Here is a 20,372-nt window from a genome sequence, read left to right as displayed (position 1 = left end):
ATAATCGCAGGCATTTTCCACAACTGCACACGATCGTATCCTGTGTCTGTTTAAGCAAGTGTATTTGTATTTTATGGTATTTCTTTGCGATATTTTGCGCCCACCCTGGCTTGGAGTCAAAGCAACTCTGCAGTATTAATAAATATATAATTCTTATGCAGCCTATTGTTTTTTGCGCCCAAGAATAGCGGTACGTTTGTCGAATGTATTAGTCATTACGCTTCTCCAGTAGCGAAAGACGCATCAAGAGCAGCCAGACTTAGATGTTTCGGGAAAGTTGAAGCGAAAGCCGCGGCAAATCCACGTGATAAACATCCCAAATCAGCTCTAGCTAGACCCAATTTTAGAGATTTCTGAATTGAACCGTAAAATTACTATAATCTGGACCCCCGCACACGGATCAGTCCCAGGCAATGATGCGGCACACGAGTCAGCCCGAACTCTCTACTTCCGGGTAACCGTACAGCCGCCCGACTGCCGGGGATCGCATGAGCGCGCGCAAACCTACGCTGAAATGGTTTGATTTGGTTTATGGGGTTTAACGTCCAAAAGCTACTAAGGCTATGAGAGACGCCGTAGTGGAGGGCTCCGGAAATTTCGACCACGTGGGCTTCTTTAACGTGCACTGACATCGCACAGTACACGGGCCTCTAGAATTTCTCCTCCAAAGAAATTCAACCACCGCGGCCGGAATCGAACCCGCGTCTTTCGGGTCAGCAGCCGAGCACCATAACCACTGAGCCACAGCGGCGGCCAAATCGTCGAGCACTATAGAGTTCGAAGAAGGTCTCTGCCACTAACAGACCGAACTTTAAGCAACAGACAGGCTGTCGCTTGGCGACGCCTGCAAGCTGGGAATTTCCCAAATACCGCCTGGTTGTTCCTCACGTGAATAGACGATAGACATGATGATAAGTGTAAAATCTGTGGAGAAAGGGGCACTGTTGACTATATAATCTGGCAATGTCCTGTCTCCCCGGGCGTCAGGATGAAGAACATTAAAAGAAGAGATGCCTGGGAGGCCTTGCTGCGAAGCGAGTCCCCCGCCAAACAGCAACAATTCATCCGCCTGGCGACCGAAGCCGCGAAGAAACAGTGCAACTTCGCCTGCCTTTAGTCGTGCAGGCCCCGGCCCCCGTCCCTTGAGCCTGCGCGCCAGGGGCGGTGAGTACGGGGCCTCCTACATCGGTGGAAAATGTTCTTCTCCTTCTTCTTCTTCTTCTTCACCATAAGAAAATGGCACATACCCACGCGGGGGGATTGGCCAAGGTGCGGTGGTGAATGCCAAGGAGGTATGAGTGCGGGAAAAAAGCTAAGTAAAATAGTAGAATGTTTGAAATCAGAAAATATGTATGAATTGTTAGAAATGTTAATAATAAGCAAATTAGATACATCAGGAAACAAACTAAAATACGCTTTTGGACATTCAGTGGAATTTTATATGGATTTAACAGGGTAAGCGCCCAGTTGCAATGATGTAATCATGAAGGTAGCCGCAAATAGTGCTTAACGAAAATCCCGTGGCGCTCGCACCAAACGAGAGCAGAACTGGTAAAGACAAAGGGAGTCCTAACCTCGAAAGAGGGTCTTCCAAATACTGCTTTCTCTGAAAAGCGAACCGCCGGCAAGAAAGGAGATAATGGTCAATTGATTCAACTTCTCCGCATGTATTACAAAGGTTACTCGTAGCGAACCCGCATCTGCATAAGTACAAGTTGAGGTGGGGGATTCTGCATCGCAGAAGCGTCATGGACACCTCACACCGCCTTGTCTTACATGATCGAACATTCCATGGGAACTTTAAATGTTGAAAGTCCACGGTATTCAGCAACGGATCACCCAAGCTGGCTGAGATATGTTGGAACCGCTGGAAACGGGAGGTCTCCAACATAATAAGGTGCGGTACGGGATATATTACAGGGGCAGTTAGAGCTGACCTTGCCAAAAAATCGGCCACCTCGTTGAAATAGATTCCCGAATGACCAGGTACCCAGACAAAGCGGACCTCCCTTACTGTGCGCAGAACAAAAAACCTAAGGGAACGCATCAATAGAGAGGAGCCGGAAGTTTGGAGAGCGACTAAAACTGAAAGGCAGTCTGCAAGGATAAGTACCTGTGCTACATGCGTCGGAATTTTAAGAAGAGCCAAACCGAGTGCCAAAAACTCTGCAAAGAATACAGAAGTGTAATCCGGGATTCGAACGGAATAGCTGAAAGCCAGATCCTGTGAATATATCCCAATTGCCGCCTTCTCACAGCACCCGGAAGCATCGGTGGAGAGAACAGCATGATCAGGAAAATGCTGTAAGTGCTCAGCCAGAAGACCATTTAGGATATTTGCGGGCATGTGTTTTGCATGGGATGGAAAGATATGGTCGTAACAGAAGACGGGATCAGCCAGCGTGTCAGCAACTCGTTGCAAGGAGGTCAGATCGACCTGAAGCGCGGCCAACAGGTTCTGCGTAAACCGAACTTGCGGTGACGCTGCACACGTTCTCGCGCCGAGTGCGAGCCAATCAGCATAGTCCCTCGCCTTCTGATCGACCCGTGTCACGCGCTTCGAACGCGCATCCAGCCCTAAGCCAACGTTGTGAAACCGTTGGCGGTGATAGCTTGTGGCAATTTCGAGCCACTTCGCTTGGCCTGAGAGCCTGATAGCGCTGGTGGTTCATTTGCACACGATGGCATCCGCCATACCGACAACGTCGTCGTCCACCGCCAGCAAGGACATCCCGGAGACCATCATCGATACGAGAAAGAAGAAGGAATACACCCGCGGGAGATTCCTAGGGAAGGTAAGCACTCTGACCAATTCCACCGAATGGTTCGTTACTACGGACTACTATCTTTAACTTCCGAAATGGCACCGAGGAGGACGCAAGTGAGCATTGTCTTGCGGCCCACCGCGCTGGTGTGTGTAGCTTGGTTTCGTGCCGTCGCGTTGCTTGTTCGCACCGCCGCGGTAGCTCAGTGGTTATGCTGCTCGGCTCTTGACCAGAAAGACACGGGTTCGATCCCAGCCGCAGTAGCCGCATTTGAATTGAGGGGAAATTGTAGAGGCCCGTGTAGTGTACAATATCAGTGAACGTTAAAGAACCCTGGCTGGTCGAGATTTCCGGAGCCTCTCACTACAGCATCCCTTGTAGCTGATCGCTTTTATACGTTTAATTCCACAAAACCAAACCAAACAAAACCGAACCGAACATTGCTTGCTTGTTTTCTCTTGCTTGAGTGTTGGTCGTAAACCTGTGTGCTCTGGGACTTTTCACTCTAGTTCTACCGCCCATTACTGCGTGATAGACGTCTTGGCTGGTTCGCTATTGGTGTCCACCGTGAGGATTGCCAGCTCTCTTGTCGCCTGTAGCACGTCGGCAATTTTTTTTCTCTGTGCTATGCTGACAGCCGATGCAACGGTAGCGGTTCGTTCTCAAAGTGGTGGCGGTGGCAAAAACTTAGGTGGACCCCTGTGTGGGAAACCTTTCCCAAGCAGCAAAGATAATTGGCCCAATATTGGAACTGGATGGTGTCACTCTGGTCCTTTGTAGGACTGGCCTTTGCCGACATATTTCCAATATTGGGCCGATTACCTGTGCTTCTTGGGTTGTCACGTCGTCCCCGTCTTGGCCGCAGCCTTGAGCGGACCGCAAACAAAATTTTCTTCGTTGCCGCATGCTACAGCGCTCCCTTACGATCCAACGCCGCCGTACTTTCTGGTGCCCGTCGCATCGTTTCCTCGGCGCGTAGTGGGTCAGAAGAGTGGGAGAGCTCGGGAAATGCTTCTATGGTGTGCAAACCACGCCATCCAGCTGCAACGGACAGGCCTTGCTCGTTGATTTGATGACTCAGTGCATTTCCCTTCAACTGCTAATCCGCAATATGAGCCTGGGGGCCGGGAAATTCGATATTTTTTACAGCAAATTTTCGACAGAAACTTCTTCGAAATCGGCTGTTCAGGACGCAGCAAAAAATGCTATTGAGCGAGTTCACCCACCTTGATGGTGACGATAACTGTGGCGCACAGCCTGTGTATGTCTATCTTCTCGGGTCCCTTCTCACTAGCAATTGCAGGTAACGAGGCTTTGGGCTTCACCATACAGTTATGGCGGGCCCGATGTCTGTAGGGCTTTAGACGGGCTCTGAAACACCTTCCGAGGAGAGCACATCAACTCGCTGAATCACTACTACATGCTGTTGCCCCAACCTATCGAATGTCATGAAAGCCTGGCCCACTCTGCCCTAGGCGGTGTGGGCTTGGCAACATTAATATTCTTTCTTTTTTCTTCTGCCCACACTAATATATGTCATGAAAACCTGAACCAAATGACACTATTTTCCACGCAGCAGAGAACCCACAATCACGCACTAAATCCGTAAATCACGCGCTAAATTTGGCCGGCCGTTCTCGGCGACTTTTTCATGTTTGAACCCTCCTCCTTCGCTCGCACCTGCGTGTAGGTTCTTTCAGACGTCAGGCAGCTACCGTGCCCGCGCCCATTAAGCCGCGTAGCTCGGGCGGCTCAGGAAGCTCCGATCACAGAGGTGGGGCCCGCGGAGGAGCGCCCACATTCCGGCATGCAAAAAGTGACGAGAGGAGAGGAAAAGGCGCCAAGACGCTGAAATTCAAATTTTGACTACAGATAACCCAGCTTCTACAAAGGTCGTTTAAAAATTCCTGCTGGACAATATTCGTGAAGCAGCGTGGTGTAACATCCTAGGCATACCGCACCTTTATTACAGCCCGTTTTCAGATTCCTTTTAAACCAAGAAAGTGAGAGATTATGGGAAGCCAACAGTTCAACTGAGGTATGGAACCGTGAGCCAAGGCCAGAACGAGTAGCATACTAGTCGCCCTGTTTTTTACAAAGGTGGTGTGTGTCTCTCTCTTTCCAAGCTTTGTCATGCTCGCGAGTGTGCAAGCAGAGAGGAGCTGAATGGATTAGCCCTGGAGAGTGAACAAGGTGCCTTCTATGCTTTACGCTTTTCATAATCACCACCTTTGTGGCTCAGTGGTTATGGCGATCGGTTACTGACCCGAAAGACGCGGATTCTATCCCGGCCTTAGCTTATCTCGGCGGAGGTGGAATGTTAGAGGTCTGTGTACTGTGCGATGTCAGTGCACGTTAAAGAATCCCTGGGGGTCGAAATTATTTTCGGAGAACTCCAGTACAGCGTCCCTTACAACCTGAGTCATTTTGGGCCGTTAAGCCACATAAAACTGTACCAAATTTTTCTAAGCGCGATGAGAACGGAGGTGGAGTGTTGTTCTCACAGAATATTGTTGCGTTGGCATTGCTTTCGCACGTATCATTTTATATTCCGTTGTATTCTAAGGTCTCATTCATGTTCCCGCATATGAATATTCTTTTTTTTTCGGTTTGTCTGTCGGTGCATATATCCATTTTCTGCCCTGTTTTTCTACGTCCTCGTCCCTTGCGCTGTTCATCAAACAATTTTTTTTCTTTGCTCTGTAGGGTGGCTTTGCCAAGTGCTATGAATTTGTGGACACGAAAACCAATAAGGCTTACGCCGGCAAGATTGTTTCCAAGGAGCTTCTCTTGAAGCCTGGCCATAAGGCGAAGGTAAGTACGGTTTTCGGCGTCGGCGTTTGTTCATGGACTGATATATTAAAATATAAGGGTTGTACTGAAAGTAATTCAGAAGTTAGTATTACTTTTCGTTAACTCACATACACCGTTCAAATTTAACATTCTTCTAGGGCAACTCTTTCTCCATGCAATGGTATTACTAAAGACAGCCTCTATCGCATGCGAAACGTTTGCGTAAATATCAATTCGTCTACTCACTGTCGATTCGTGTCAGTGGTCATAGTTGATGTTCTCCCTTAAACGATAGCATTCCTAGTTTAAATTTCTTAATCCATCTAAGCACGCTGCTCTTGTCAGCGATGTCCTCTCGATAAGCATTCGCTAGCCTTCTCTCGACGTAGGACAGCCTGCGTCCTTCCTTCATCAAACTGTCCATGACGCTTGCCTGCTTCACCCTACCTTTTTCTTCTCTGTGCAACGATATCTCATAATCCTTCACACGCTGTGTTTGATGGGCGCAGGTGACCGAAGAGATCCAAATCCACAAGACGCTAAACCATGAGCACATTGTCGCCTTCCAAACCTGCTTCGAGGACGAAAAGAACGTTTACATCATCCTGGAACTGTGCAACAGGAGGGTACGAATTTTCCCTGAGCATGTTCATTTCTTCCTCGTTGGGTGTTCACCACTGTGCAAAGTTGCCTTGTTTTCGTCTTTTCATCACTGAATCTGTAGTCTAAGTACTTTATCATATGCACTGACTCACTACACGTTCCTGGCCAGAAAGACGCGGGTTAGATCCCGGCCGCGGCAGCTGAATTTTGATGGAGACGAAATTCTAGAGGCCCGTGTATTGTGCCATGTATGTGCATGTTAAAGAACCCCAGGTGGTCGAAATTTCTGGAGCCCTGCACTACGGCGTCTCTCATAGCCTGAGTCGCTTTGGTACGTTAAACCCCAATAAACCAAACTAAACCAATCACTACACATTCCAAAAAGCGCTACACTCCATAAACGCAGTCCAACCATTAATAGGAGATATCATCCACAATATTGCTACAGCCAAAAGATCCGGGTAAAATTAAAATTATGCTTGGTTCTGAGCCATGTCCACACATCCGGTTCAGCATATCCGGTAACGAAAGAGCCGGCATGTGTGGTGCAAGGGTTCACGAAAATAAATTAGACGAAGTAAATGCTTTGCACGAGGATATTTTGAAAGGTTGATAGGCTTGGGAATGTTGGTACTTACAGTTACTTGGAAACAACAGCATGAAAGCATGAAAGGACGAGTACGAGACAAGGGACAGGACAAGGGCTTGTCCTGTCGCTTGTCTCATCCCCGTCCTATCGTGCTTTCACGCTGTTATTCATATAGCTAATGGTTGAAGTTGGCCGAGAGTAAACAGTGAAAAAAAACGGCAGTCACCTTGGGGTAATGAACTCAATTACAAACTGCACCTCACAAAACCGATCATCTGCGAATTTAAGCTGCGTCAGCGCGAAAAGCGCTTTATTGAAGCCGTCTTAAGTTCCCTTCTAATTGGACGTACACATCTTAAACAAACCTTTATACTTGGGAAACACGGTAGATCCATCCCCGAACTATGCGATGAAGCTGTCAAATTAAACCACATCTGTTTTGAGCCCAAAGATCGGGAAACTCGAGAAACAAAATTTGCTGACTATATTTTATAACACATATTACCTTTTACACAATTGTAGAAGAGAAAGCAATAGTAGAGTTATGACAAGTTGTTAGATTCTTAGCTGGAAATATCGCCAAAAAAGTAGCACTTTAAACATTGGCGCGCGAGCACAAGTGAAATCCTTCTAACCCTCCTCCCACCGTTGCAACCTTTTGGCCTTCAAATAGACTACATTGGACGCTTCATTTTATCAGAGATACACAGACATACATTCACTACATCGCATAAATGTAGATGAGTGAGGAATTTAAGCGGAGCTTTTAACGCGACAGCACTGAGGATCTCTTGTTGCACAACAACCAGCGTCGCTGTCGGTGTCGTTGACCGTGAGCTACAAATCCACGCAAAATCCCCAGAGAAGTAACCGAGGAGGCAGGCGGGTCGCCTAGGGCGTGTCCCCTCTGGCATCATCACAACCTTCCCATCGCACTGTGTGCAAAGTGGGCATCGTGGCAGGCGGCAGTTATATTGGTTCTTCGCTAGATGTTGCTCGGCAAGAGCAACCTTCGTGCCACAAGCTCCACAGTTGGCAGCGCCTGCCATCGCAGGACAGGCCACCGCCAGGAGTGATATGAGAGCTTGTAGGGATCAATGAATGTTAAGTATGTAATGAACAATCCTGCATATATGGGCATCAATCCATTAGGCTATCGCGTCATTCCCTCAAGGCGGAGCTTAAGTGTCCTCTCTAATCTTTTGTTCGCTTTTTGGAAACAATAATAATATTTTTCCTGACATACGCACTTGCTACTCAAATCATGCCATGCGTGCACTGCATCATAAAGTGATAACGTTCAGATTCCCATTCACGAGAAAACTCGGCGCTATCTTCGGCGACAGCGGCGTGACCAAAAATCCCCAATGAAGCAGCGTAGCGGCCCACCTAGATCCCGTTTCCTTGTGACGTAATTACAACCTGCCCCCCGTAGCTGGCGGCAGTTAATAACTTGTCGCGAGAGTTTGTGCGCCACTTGTTTCAAAATCACCACCGCTGGCTTAGTTTCAAGCAGCCACCTGCCGGTGCAGTGGTCGAAGCCGTGGAGCATCGCTTAAGCGCAGCCGCACTGCTCCAGGAATGGCATGAGCACTCCCAGCTACATGTATGAATGTAAGGCAGGAGTCCACCAATTGCGCATTTATGGACATTAACCAAATTACGCTATCACGTCATACCCTTAACCCAGATCTTAAAAATCCCCTCAGGTCTTTCATGTAGTTATTGGTGCCATCCTCAGTACGCGATCGGCGGGGATCCGTGACGAGTAGGTAGGCATGGGTGCATGAATATAGTAGCTTGAGGACCGCAGATGTTCTGCCCACGTGTAATTGGGCTCGAGAACGGCCGCCTGAGGCTTATGGAAGGCGACGATTCCACGCATGGTTGTAGCGTTGGCTTACTTAAAGTTATCTTGTTCGTTTGTTGGATCTCGCTATGAGCATTCATTCAGAGCCAAATTCCTTCACTCGTCAAGATCGCCGGGTTGAATGCGATTGCGGAGCTAGCTGCAAACCGTTTTTCTGCTTTATTTTCCAGTCGCTCATGGAAATGCAACGGCGGCGGTTAACACTGACGGAAGGCGAGGCCCGATACTTCATGCGCCAGCTTCTACTGGCCTGCCGATACCTGAAGGAGCAGCGTGTGATCCACAGAGACCTGAAGCTGGGCAATCTGCTACTCAACGAAGAGATGGAGCTCAAGGTGGCAGACTTTGGTCTCGCGACCCGCGTTGGCCTCGGGCACGAGCGCAAAAAGACCTTTTGTGGAACTCCGAGCTATATCGCACCGGAGGTCCTGTCAAAAAGGGGACACAGCTTTGAGGTCGACGTATGGTCGATCGGATGCATCTTGTGAGTCTTTTACGTCTATGGGCCTCATCACTCTTTCCGAAATACTGTGCAGCTCTCTTAAAAGGTTTCCTAAAAATTTCAAACAAGATGCAGTTTTTATCAAGAATGCACTGCAATTAATTGAGCAGTTATGCAAGGCACATGTAATTGCAGGAGCCGCTAGATGGGGTTTTCGAATAGAAACCTTTTGATAAGTTTTATGTCTGTTTGCACGTAGTTAGGCCGCCTAGATCACGTGAGCTCTCTGGTTTCCGCAGGCGCTGATCACGGATAATTATTAATAATAATAATAGTACTTTAGCTACTTCATTTCGCAAATGCTTGAAGCCTGCTGAGAAAGCTGCCCAAAAGCCAGGTCACCAGTCCGTTGAGAAAGAGAGAAAGAGTTTCTTTTATGTTATTCCACATCTTAAAGCTCTTTCCTAAAGAACTGCATAACTTTTCTGAAACAAAACATTTAGTATAAATGAAACATATTGAGACAGAGGGCAGTCTTGCACACAGTCATGAAAAGAAAGCTTGACTAAAGGAGGGGACATTCAGAGACACCGAAGCAATGGTGCCTGCATATGAAGACCTCTGCTCTAAAATTAATACACTGGCCTCTTTATGCTTCAGAAACTGTTATTCTCTTTGATATACAGCAGTTTATGCGAGCGATGCTTGCTTTCAGTTCTTACATTTGCTGGCTTTCTAGCCTAAGGCGGACGCGAAATGCGTGGCTGTTGTACAGCTAAAGAAGCAGAGTGGCGTGAGTGACTGCAGTGCAGCTGTTCTCTGCAGGTACGCAATGCTTGTGGGCCACACTCCGTTCGAGGCTCCAACCGCCGCTGAAACGTATGCCCTCATCAGACAGAACAGGTACCGCATCCCTTACACGGTGAGCGCCTCAGCACGTGACCTTATCCTCAGGATGCTTCAGAGGGAACCAGGAAAGAGGCCAAGCATCAACGCCATCCTGGAAGATGTTTTCATTACCGGAGGTATATTTCTTTTCTTTATTCCTCAATCATTGCAGCCACCTTTTATGCTGGAGTGTTCTTGCTGTAACCCCACATCAATTCGCTAACCCTGTGTACAAAGGATGATGTAGGGAACGATCGCAGCCAAAAGGAAGGCGATGACACGGCAAGAAAGAGTGTGAGTAACAGCATAAGATACAAAAAAAATCGCACTATGAAACGTATTATACGCTGTGTAACAGAATAGCTAACATAGAAGAGAGAATGTGGATTGATTATATACAGTGAAGCTGGAACGTTTATGAAACGTGGTAGCATATTCGGCTATGCGGCTGGAATGGAAACCTTTCCAGCAGTGGCCGTGCCCAGGTTAGGACGTCTTCGATCGAACGCTCACGAATTTTATTCCTTACTTACATCAACTACTAGCAAGGATCCTTTTCAGATGTGAATCCATACGTTCGAGATTAGATTTCGTGTACACTTTTATTCAAAATCGAGCTGTTATACATAATGTCATGACCTAGACTGGCTCGGAAAGGGAAAGCAGCTATGATCCTCAAATTTTGTGTTGACTGCAGCGAATTGAAAATGAACTTGCCAGCTAAAGTAAAAGGCTTCTTTATGGGTCATCACGTTGGTTATACGGTATCCAAGCAGGTTAATGAACACGACACTCATAAAACATCAGCATTGGGTAGTCGAGCTGGAGAAAAACGCGTCTGTGGAAGCCTTGTGGAAGGACGCACGAGCGACGGTGCTGCTGTATTAATAGCGGAGGTGCCCAATCGCTACAGCTATCAGTGCTCCCGACTTTTTCCAGGCAGGTGATAAATTACTTGCTTCTTTGTTTGTGTAGGCATTGTTGCTTTGCACCAAAACCACTGGTATGCAGAATTTATCTCGCCACACAGCGCGGCGAAGAAGTTATTCATTTTCCTGTTTCTTCTGTTTATAGGGCCTCTACCATCGCACCTGCCTACGTCCTGCCTGGTCACACCTCCGCGCTTTGACACTCTTAATGCCACCGTGACCACTGACGGCCGTCGGCCTTTGTCGGAAAGAAACGCACAACGTGGTGAGTTGACGAACAGTACCGTCTATAACGCAAACGACAAAAGAAGCTTCCTTCGTCGTCCGACACAATACAGAATATGCAGATAAACGCAACGTACGCGCGCGCCTCGGCAAAATGATGGTCGCGGAGCCCTAGACGTTCACAACCAAGGTCGCAACTGTGTACTCTATCATGCCGGGTCGCAATCTGTTATTATGGTGGCCCACACCTCAAAGGTTTATATTGAAATGAATTCAAGCGCACCGGAACACTCACACAAGAGGAGGAACACACAGGACAGGCGCTAACTTCATCTGATTTGTTCGCAGATAAGAGAGCGAAAATATATACATAAAACGAGACATGCGCAGTAAAGAAACAGATCGTCATATCACAATGCGTGCTCAAGGTATCTGTATTCTGCCTGCAAAAGATTAACTGACGTGTCACTCACACAGTCTAATAATTCACGTGCCGTCTTATCACCACCTCTGCCAAGTATCTTTATCTCCTTCAGCCACGGCTCATGACAAGAAGGGGCACGACTGTGTGAATGACACGTCAGTTAATCTTTTCATGGACGTTCTCATGGACGGTCTCCGTAGCACTATGAATACGGTTTTATGAGTTTATAAAGGAATGCATCTACTTCGTGGACCTAGTGCATGTGATTGGTGTGCCTGTCCTACTTGGCGATCGTCTTGGTAAGGGCACACCACCTTAATGAAGACTTGAAGTCGTTTTTATCAAGGTTACGTTCAAATTTGGTAGTGTATTTTAAGCATCTATTTTTTCCTGCATATTCTTCAAAAATTTCCCTTCCTGGTTCCCTTGAACGTTCTCGCGGTCTTACTGAAGCAAGTATTTTAACTCATGCCAAAACAAGCTGTCATAGACCAAGAACGATGTGCGCATCAAAGGCAAAAGTTTTTCAGGCACTTTTTATTATTGCCTAGTATTAAATGGGGATGTAGATAGACCGTAAAGCATCGTACGTATGGCATATCGGACCTTTCACCTAAGCACAACCTCCGTCGCACGACTCTGCTTTTCCAGAGCTGGAGGCCAAGGTGACTCCCATGAAGAAGCGACCCGAAAAGGAGGCAAAGCCGGCGCAAAACCCGCAGTCAGAGCAGCGTGCGTAACATTTGTTGTTAGCCCTCTTTTGCGCACTGAAAGTAGAGCTTGCCCATTTGTCTAGATACGAAATCAGATGGCTGTCCTGGCCAGATTCCGCATATGGCACGTCTGTCGCTTTGAAATTGATTGGGAGTAGAAAATTTGCTGCCTGACGTCGACGAAGGAAACATTGTATGCACGCATGCGGGCTTCACGCTAAACTTGCTATCGCGGATCAATCTGGGAAGTGCCAAAATTATGCCTTTTTCTTATCGCGGACCTGTAACATTACATTAGTAGCACTCAGGTAAATTTTCTGTAAAAACTGTAAAAATAGCTTTGCAGGTGCTTTAAAAAGTGTCGGTAAAATATATCGTAACCATTCGTGTCTGAAGTGAAGTGCATGTTCTCAACTCCACCATTACTTACATCATATACAAGCGAAAGAAGGAGGGGGGGGGGGGGGATGAAGGGATGTTGAAAAGCGAGGGCTTATTCTACACGGGCGCCTGCACACAACAGAAGTTGCGATGCTGGCAGCACCTGGCCACAGTGAGAACAAATTGCCATGCTCGCCGTCTTCTTCTTGCCTGGAAGCTGCATGATCTTTTCGCACTCATTCTTGTCGGTTTTCTTACTCTCACTAAAAAAAGGTACCCGAATTATCATTCGTGCAAATGGATTCAGGGAACGCTAACCCAATCGCATCGTAACCCGTTTTTGTTCGCTTGTTCAGCCGGGTGTCTCTAATAGTGTGCAAACTGATGGCAGTGTTGTTGTCATTACCACCGCCCTACACAACTAAGCTCCACCCGCTGTCCACGATTGTGTACTCCCTTCCGTTGTTGCGCACTGTTTTACCCTAAGGTTTCAGGGGTTCTCTGTCTGCAATAAAGCGCTGCCTAAATGGTCATGATTTCACCTTGAGTGAAGGGCACACGCGCAGCTGTCAGCATTGCTTTGTTGGGCTTGCTGGACTTCTTTGATTTATTCGACTTGGTGGACTTTCCCTCCGACGGTGCAGCCGCAGGATTCAAGGAAGCTCAAGCGCCATCTCAAGCAGATATATTGACCCCGATACAACGAGGAGTGCATCGACAACATCACCTCGAAGAGCTCCAGAGTCTCCTGCAGCAGCTGTTTCGAGCAGAGCCGCCCGAGCGTTGCTTCGAACGCCCTGACGAGGCGGAGGACCCTGCCTCCACGCCAGTCTTCTGGGTGAGCAAATGGGCGGACTACACCGAGAAGTACGGCATCGGATACCAACTATGCGACAGCAGCATAGGCGTGCTGTTCAATGACGACACGCGCCTCATCCTGCTCAACAATGAAATGTAAGTTTCTCTCTGTGCCCGTGCAGTTGCACCGCTGCACCAGTGCGCCAGCAGTCGTATGACTGCCAAAGACCTATAAGTGTGAAGCAAAATATGAAAGTTTCCGCGTATATGAGAATTAAGCCATTAAAGCTATCGCATCGCACCACAGCGATGAAGCTTAAGTGACCCTTCCAATGTTATTTCGCGGATGGAACGGCTGTGGTCAAGCTCTTCAAGACAAACTGTCTGACGTTAAGAAGCTGGTCTGGTTGCAGGAGACAGAAGTGTGTTCAATGTTTGCCAGAAAAGTCTGCGCTGTTTTTTTCTGGCTCAGACGAGACATGGAAACTTATCCCACATAGCACCTAAATGAAATTACACTACCATAGTCTGAGCACAAGAATTTAGGCACAATTTTCGCTAGGAAACTGACATTCCTGAGCCCCATGAGTTCCCTAAAGCTGAAGCCACCCGAAATCTAAATTTCAATTAGAAGTAAGAAATAGCTCGAAGAAATACGGACACACCAAGAAACGACGCACACACGAGCGCTGTTTATTTCTTGAGTCAGAGGTGAAACAGCGCTCGTGTGTGTGTCGGTTCTTCATGTGTTCGTGTTTCTTCATGCTGTTTCTTCCTTTTAAATGCATTACCAACTTGCCCGGAACCTTGCTCATCTAAATTTCCTAAAAGTGCTGCAGCGAAAATCGTGTGGATTTCAGTGGGCATGCTTGTTACATATTTACCAATCTCTGGCGAGCATCTCTTTGCATTTATATTATGGGCGCATAACATATGGCTCAGCCAGCCATTCATAGTTAAAATATCTGGTCCCCGGGTACAACTCAGATTGGCGTCTCTCATTAAAGACATCACCCATAAATATATTTTACATAGAAACTAATGAACCGCTCCGTGTAGACAGAACCAAGCTCTCATGTGCGTACATCGTTGAAATACGGTACTGCCGAGACTTCTATGCTACCTCATTATCGCTGATTTCCCTCGAAGATATATTCTAATAAACAAACATCAGTCGCAACGTTGCTAGTACGGTTTCAAGACGCATGCCTCGAACTGTACTTACTCAATAAACTGCAACGTATCGCGCATGAACTTAACCCACTGCCTTTCAAGATACGACCTGCATCGGGTATGTGATTTCACTGGCACTGCTCGGCAGAAAACAAACCCCACAAGAACACTGAACTTTATAGATAAATTCTGAGAATTACACCATGTTAACTCGATAACGTTAAGGAGGTCGTGTAACATAAAATAGGGCTTCACCTTCAGCCTCGTCGGTGTTGTTGACCCTGAGCAAAAAATCAACGCGAAATCCCCAAATAAGCAACCTAAGAAGTAGGTGGGCCACATAGGTTACGTGACCTTGTGGCGTTATAACAACCTGCCCACCATATGTGAGCAAACTGCGCACCGTAGCAGGTGGCAGTTAAATCAATGCTTTGTCGCTAGAGGTTGTTCGGCGGGAGCAACCTAGGTCGAACAAGTCCATCGGTGCTGGCACCTCATCGCAGGGCAGTGGCGCATCGCTTAATAATGGCATACGGTACCAGGGGGGTATGAGGACTCCCAGGGACCTGTGAATGCTAAGCAGAGAATGACCATATACTGCATGTATGGGTATTAACCCATTAAGCTATCGCGTCATTCTCTTAAGGCGTGGTTTAAGTGTCCACTCTATTTTTTTATGCAGACTGTCCAAAGACAGAACTCCATAAAACTGCAAGTAATTTTTGCATTGGAACGGCCACTAGCTTTTATAGCTATCGGTCCAAACAGTGTTTGTGCGTATTACCTGTTCTCGCAATAAAGTTTTCATTTGAAAAAAAGTGGGAGAAAGTAGCCCACTACAATGCCCATCATTTCTAAGGTCGAATGCTACGCTGTCAATGAATGATGCTCTCCAGAAAATACAGAAAAATATGGAGAGAAGTGTTATTCACATTAACTCGCAGATCGTACTAAAAGCCCTAAAACCCTCAAACACAGACCAACCCCTGAATGGACCCCTGATATTATCAGTTATACAGCAGCTGCCACGGTGGCTCAGTGGTTAAGGCGCTCAGCTGCTGGCCCGAAAAACACAGGTTCGATCCCAACCGCGGAAGTCGAATTTTGATGGAGGCGAAATCCTACAGCCCCGTTTGCTGTGCGATGTCAGTGCACGTTAAAGAACCCCAGGTGGTCGAAATTTCCGGATCCCTTCACTACGGCGTCCCTCATAGCCTTAGTTGCTTTGGGACGTTAAACCGCAATAAACAAAGCCGAACCGATAATACAACTGCCGCAGCACGAAGACAAACCACCACATTATGGTTGGTCCCGAGCGTGGTGCATACCATGGGAAACTCACTGTACACCATTGCCCAAATACCACTCCCGTTCTTCCAGTTCTAGCCTGTGATCGCTGCGTCTTCTATCAACCAAGCAGCGATACTTCGCCGGCAGGAACGACATAGAGGAAATATCTCTTTGCCATAGAAATCGGATGCTATCACGCAGCGTTTGCGTCTTGCCGTTTCGCAGGCCGGCCGTCGTCGTTCAGTGCAACCACACCATACACGTTCTGTAGGCGCTTTTATTTTTTCGAACATGTGCGCTAGACTTTCCTCGTTGCGAGGGACGCCAAACGAGAGAACGTCAGACGAGAGTTACTGCTTTGTCGTGAAAGCGGCGGCTTTTTCCTGTGTAACAGATTCAAATTACGCCCAGAAATGGGCCGCTCGGCAAAGGTACAACTCATTTTACCTAGCGGAAATGGTGTTGGTTACTTGATATCGGCGTGTGATGCTGTCTCTTAACCTACAATATCTGATACCGTAACCTCGCATCGGGCGACAATCAGCTGGAAGGAATGAGTGGACGTATTGCTGGACAAGCAAAAATAGATCTCCAGGAAGTAAATATCACCTACTAATAGTGCATGAATTTAATAGAACGTTAGGCAAGAAGCAAAAGGCAGGTTATAAGTGGGACAGCGATGACATCCACCTAGTAGAGCTTACCTTAGGTGACTGGCAACGATGTAGACGTCAAGAACGTTTCATCTAAATCATTTTGCGCCGCCTTCACAATGAACACACACCGTGCACACCACATGTTGGTAATTAAACAAAACAAACATGCCCCTGAAAAATTCGTACACATGGTCACAGTAAACTTCATTTTAAATGCTTGCTTAGGACATGAAACAACGAGAAAAAGCAATTTTACTCTTCCTAGAACGAACACATTGTATGCGATTGTAGATCTCCCATGTGTATACCGCTTTCTAAAGGAATCAAATGTTTCAGACTCACTTTCAGCACCTTCGGGTCTTTAAATGCAACAAACGAACTTAGCCCCATGTCTGGCGTCTTAGCTGGTTATACGCTACAAAACAGAGAACAACAGGCAGGCACGAAGAGATCAGTTGACTCGTTCATTTACAATTGAGGCAGTTGTAAGAATAAGCTGACCACTGCATCATAATACTGGCTGGAGATCCTGTTGAATAATTTCAAATGAACCGGCAATCGCTGCTTCCGGAATCGGGCTTTCTGAAGCACGGCGTGTGGAGTTTTTAATGAAGGCCATTTTTCCTTACCGTTCAGGGGTAAAATTTTCAATCTCCTTTCTTTTAAGAACACCGGGAGGCTGGAAATGTGCATCTTTCCGCAGTATCCTCATCGGTGACGCTTCCACATATTTTTTTCCAGGAGTATGATGTATGTGGACGAGGGCGGCTTTGAGTACTACCATACTTTAGAAGAGTACCCTTCGCCACTAGAAAAAAAAACCACACTGCTGAAGTACTTCTTGACCTTCATGAAGAGTCTGCTAAAGACTGGCGAACACGTCAGTCCGCGTGACTGTGACAACCTTGTTAGGCTGCCTTACCTGGGTTCATTGCTACGCACCCGCCAGGCCATCTCCTTCTACCTGACTAACGGGACGGTACAGGTAGGGATAAAGGCGTTCGCTCTCTTTGCCCAAAGTACACCACCGCTGGTTTTAACGCAATAGCCTTAAGAGTCTTGTCCAGCAGAAGGCCCGTCGTCGTCGGTGGCGTGAGCGAAAAATCGCCAAAGAAGCGGGTGGCCCACCTCTTGCCTCGGTCACGTGAAGTTGTGACGTCATCACACCCTGACCACCACGGCAGTTGGCAGCGAAATTAGTGACGTCATCACACGCTAACCACCACGGCAGTTGGCAGCGAAATTAGCCGTTGGTCGCGAAGGGTTGCATTAGAACGGCAACCTCGGTCTCACAAAGCCCCACCGGTGGCTGGGTTGGAAACCGGCACCTGACGGAGTCACTGCCTTGGCAGTGGCTTTTTCAAACACAGCCACGACAACAGCGACGACGCCGGGCATCGCTTAACCGCTGCACTACTGCACCAGGAGTGGCATGAGGACCCTCAGCGATCTATGAATATGAAGTAAAAAATTACCAATTCCGCGTATATGGGCATTTACGCATTAACGGCATCGCGCTATACGCTTAACACGGAGCTTAACAGTCCGCGCCTTTTTTCTTGATAACAATCGCGGTCTTTTTCATGAAGACGTTTTGCTGGTAGGCGGCTTAAAGCCCGAACGGAATTCTGAGCAGAAGCCAAGAGAAAAAAATTCACTCCGATATCGTATTTGAAAGCTCGAGAGAGAACAATGAAATCTAAGGGGCTATAAACGGCGACGCATTTATTTCCGATAAGGGGCGGTTTGGTTCGTCCCCATGTGTATGGGGACCACCCCATGTATATGTAGTTGCTTCTCAGGCAAACATTCTTTTAAATAGACAAGGAGATCCTGCATTTTTGTTCAAAAACTGGCATTATAACGTTTATTTTAGAGAACCCTTGCTAGACCTCAGTTGTGGTGCCCTGCTTCCCATTCCACACACTCAGACGCTACAGTGGCTAGGTGGTGGTTGTGTTCGGCTGTTGATCCGAAAGGCGTGCGTTCAATCCTGGTCGCGGCGCTTCTATTTCGATGGAGGCGAAATGCTGCAGGCACGCGTGTGCTGTGCGATGACAGTGCACGTTAAAGAACTCCAGGTGGCGGAAATCATCCGGATGGACTACGTCATTACTCGCAGCCTGAGTTGCTTTGGAAAGTTAAACCACATAAAGCTACCAGCCGACCAATCCAAATAAGTTATATATGAAATCAAGACAGCCGTTGTCTCTGCGTATAGCAACTTTTGTCGAGAGCAGCGCACGATGTTTCCACAGATGTTTTCGTAAAGTTGTTTCTTTTACTTTCCCCGAAATTTGTCAGTATGAAACCAGCGTTAGTGCCGTTGACTAACACGATGCTAATAGTTAGCATGTTGTCATTGATTAACAAGATACCATTTGCTAACATCTCATCGGTTAACATGAAGCCATTCGTTTGCACAAAATCGTCTAGCGCACTGCGCAAAGTTGAGCTGAAGCGGGCGCACTAGGCAACCCAGGACTAGAGGCGAAGTGGTGAAATTTTGTTTATTTATTCTAACTTTCAGTGATCAAAATCAACAAAATTTTTTCATCAATGCCTACAGCAGCAACTCTACTTTTCATTATACTCCTCCTCCGCAGGTTAACTTTTTCCAGGACCACACGAAGCTTATTCTCTGTCCCTTGATGGCCGCGGTTACATACATCGACGCCGACGGTCTTTTCCACACTTACCGGCTCAAGACACTTCAGGAAGGCTGTCCACCAAAATTGCTACTGCGCCTCCAGTACACACGCTCTCTGCTCGGCGAAATGGCCTCCGCATGCCCGTAGCAGAGCAGGGTCACTGTTCTACCCAACAAGCTGGCCGCAATGTGCCCGCCGTAGTTTCAAGAATAAAGGGCGTTGCATGGGGGTCATCGACACACAAATGCGTATTGTATTGTTGCAATAAACTTCAGTAATATATTCTTGTCACATGCGTTTTTTTTACCCTCATGCTCATAAACGCTAATTTCAATCGCACATGGTTCACAGTGCAAGTGAGCCACGCGAGGCAAGTTATGGTGCGATGCGAGACAGTCATCAGTTTTGCCGTGCACAGGCATGCAGCTTGAACCATGGGCCTTGATTGCACACATTTTCAGTAGCGTTCCCACCTTTTGCCGCGTTCATCTTAGTTTGCCTCGCTCTACCACATTATTGAGCGACCTCTTCCGAAGATTGTTTTGCCCTTTTTGAATTGAAGGCTGTGTTCTGCTCTCACCTGTATGGACAAAACTTCACAGCCAGCGATATGAGAAGGGCGTATATCGCTTCCCTATGATTTGCGCGTCACATTATATTGCAGTGTTTATGTTCTTATTGTTCTTACTGTTACTCTTTTCAGCTTTTTTTTTTTTCTTCTGTAAGCCTTGGAGTGAGGCACGCCAACTGTTTCATGGCACTCACAGCCTGCCTTGCGGGGCGACTCGTAGCAAACTGAAGGCCAGTTACTCTCGGGCCTCTTGTCTCGTCATTTGCATTTCCCCGTATCTTCGCAATTTGTATCGCATTTACTTTTTGTGTGGATGTGCATTTCCACAGTACGCTTTTATATATACATAACATGTGTTTTTATGACGACAATTTCATTTGTATTGCTCTTGCTTTTAGTAGTATAGTACTGCATTCTTACATGAATGTAAGCACTCGTTTTCAACGTAGTTCTTTATAACTCCGTCGATAAACAGAGAAAGAAGTGCACTTATGCTGTCTTCGAGCATCCTTGCCATTTACTTCTGGTGACGCTGTGGGAGATGTTTTCGAACCTTAATATCCCACGGTACGGTGCAATATCGACAGCCGACCGCCGTTGTGTTATAAAAC

The 20,372-nt window shown here is 47.2% G+C and overlaps 1 protein-coding gene across 1 annotated transcript; it reads left to right on the top strand.

Annotated features, from left to right (window-relative positions):
- The first annotated feature begins 2,678 nt into the window (after nucleotides 1-2,678).
- Nucleotides 2,679-19,337, top strand: LOC149363312 (serine/threonine-protein kinase PLK1-like). Its single transcript, XM_089568452.1, has 10 exons — nucleotides 2,679-2,795; nucleotides 5,472-5,579; nucleotides 6,068-6,184; nucleotides 8,791-9,104; nucleotides 9,888-10,087; nucleotides 11,025-11,144; nucleotides 12,180-12,260; nucleotides 13,267-13,576; nucleotides 17,281-17,524; nucleotides 19,146-19,337. The coding sequence occupies exons 1-10, from the start codon at nucleotides 2,682-2,684 to the stop codon at nucleotides 19,335-19,337; spliced, it is 1,800 nt and encodes a 599-aa protein (XP_089424578.1). The 5' UTR covers nucleotides 2,679-2,681.
- Nucleotides 19,338-20,372: the final 1,035 nt, after the last annotated feature.

Source organism: Amblyomma mixtum, chromosome 2, assembly GCF_055824585.1.
Source record: "Amblyomma mixtum isolate Tamu chromosome 2, ASM5582458v1, whole genome shotgun sequence".
Lineage (NCBI taxonomy): Eukaryota > Metazoa > Arthropoda > Arachnida > Ixodida > Ixodidae > Amblyomma > Amblyomma mixtum.
This window is presented reverse-complemented; position numbering and strand designations above follow the sequence as displayed.

Coding starts and splice junctions, on each gene's coding strand:
- LOC149363312 (XM_089568452.1), top strand. CDS start 2,682: ATGGCATCCGCCATACCGACAACGTCGTCGTCCACCGCCAGCAAGGAC. Junction 2,796..5,471: donor GCGGGAGATTCCTAGGGAAG/GTAAGCACTCTG, acceptor TTTGCTCTGTAG/GGTGGCTTTGCCAAGTGCTA. Junction 9,105..9,887: donor TGGTCGATCGGATGCATCTT/GTGAGTCTTTTA, acceptor TGTTCTCTGCAG/GTACGCAATGCTTGTGGGCC.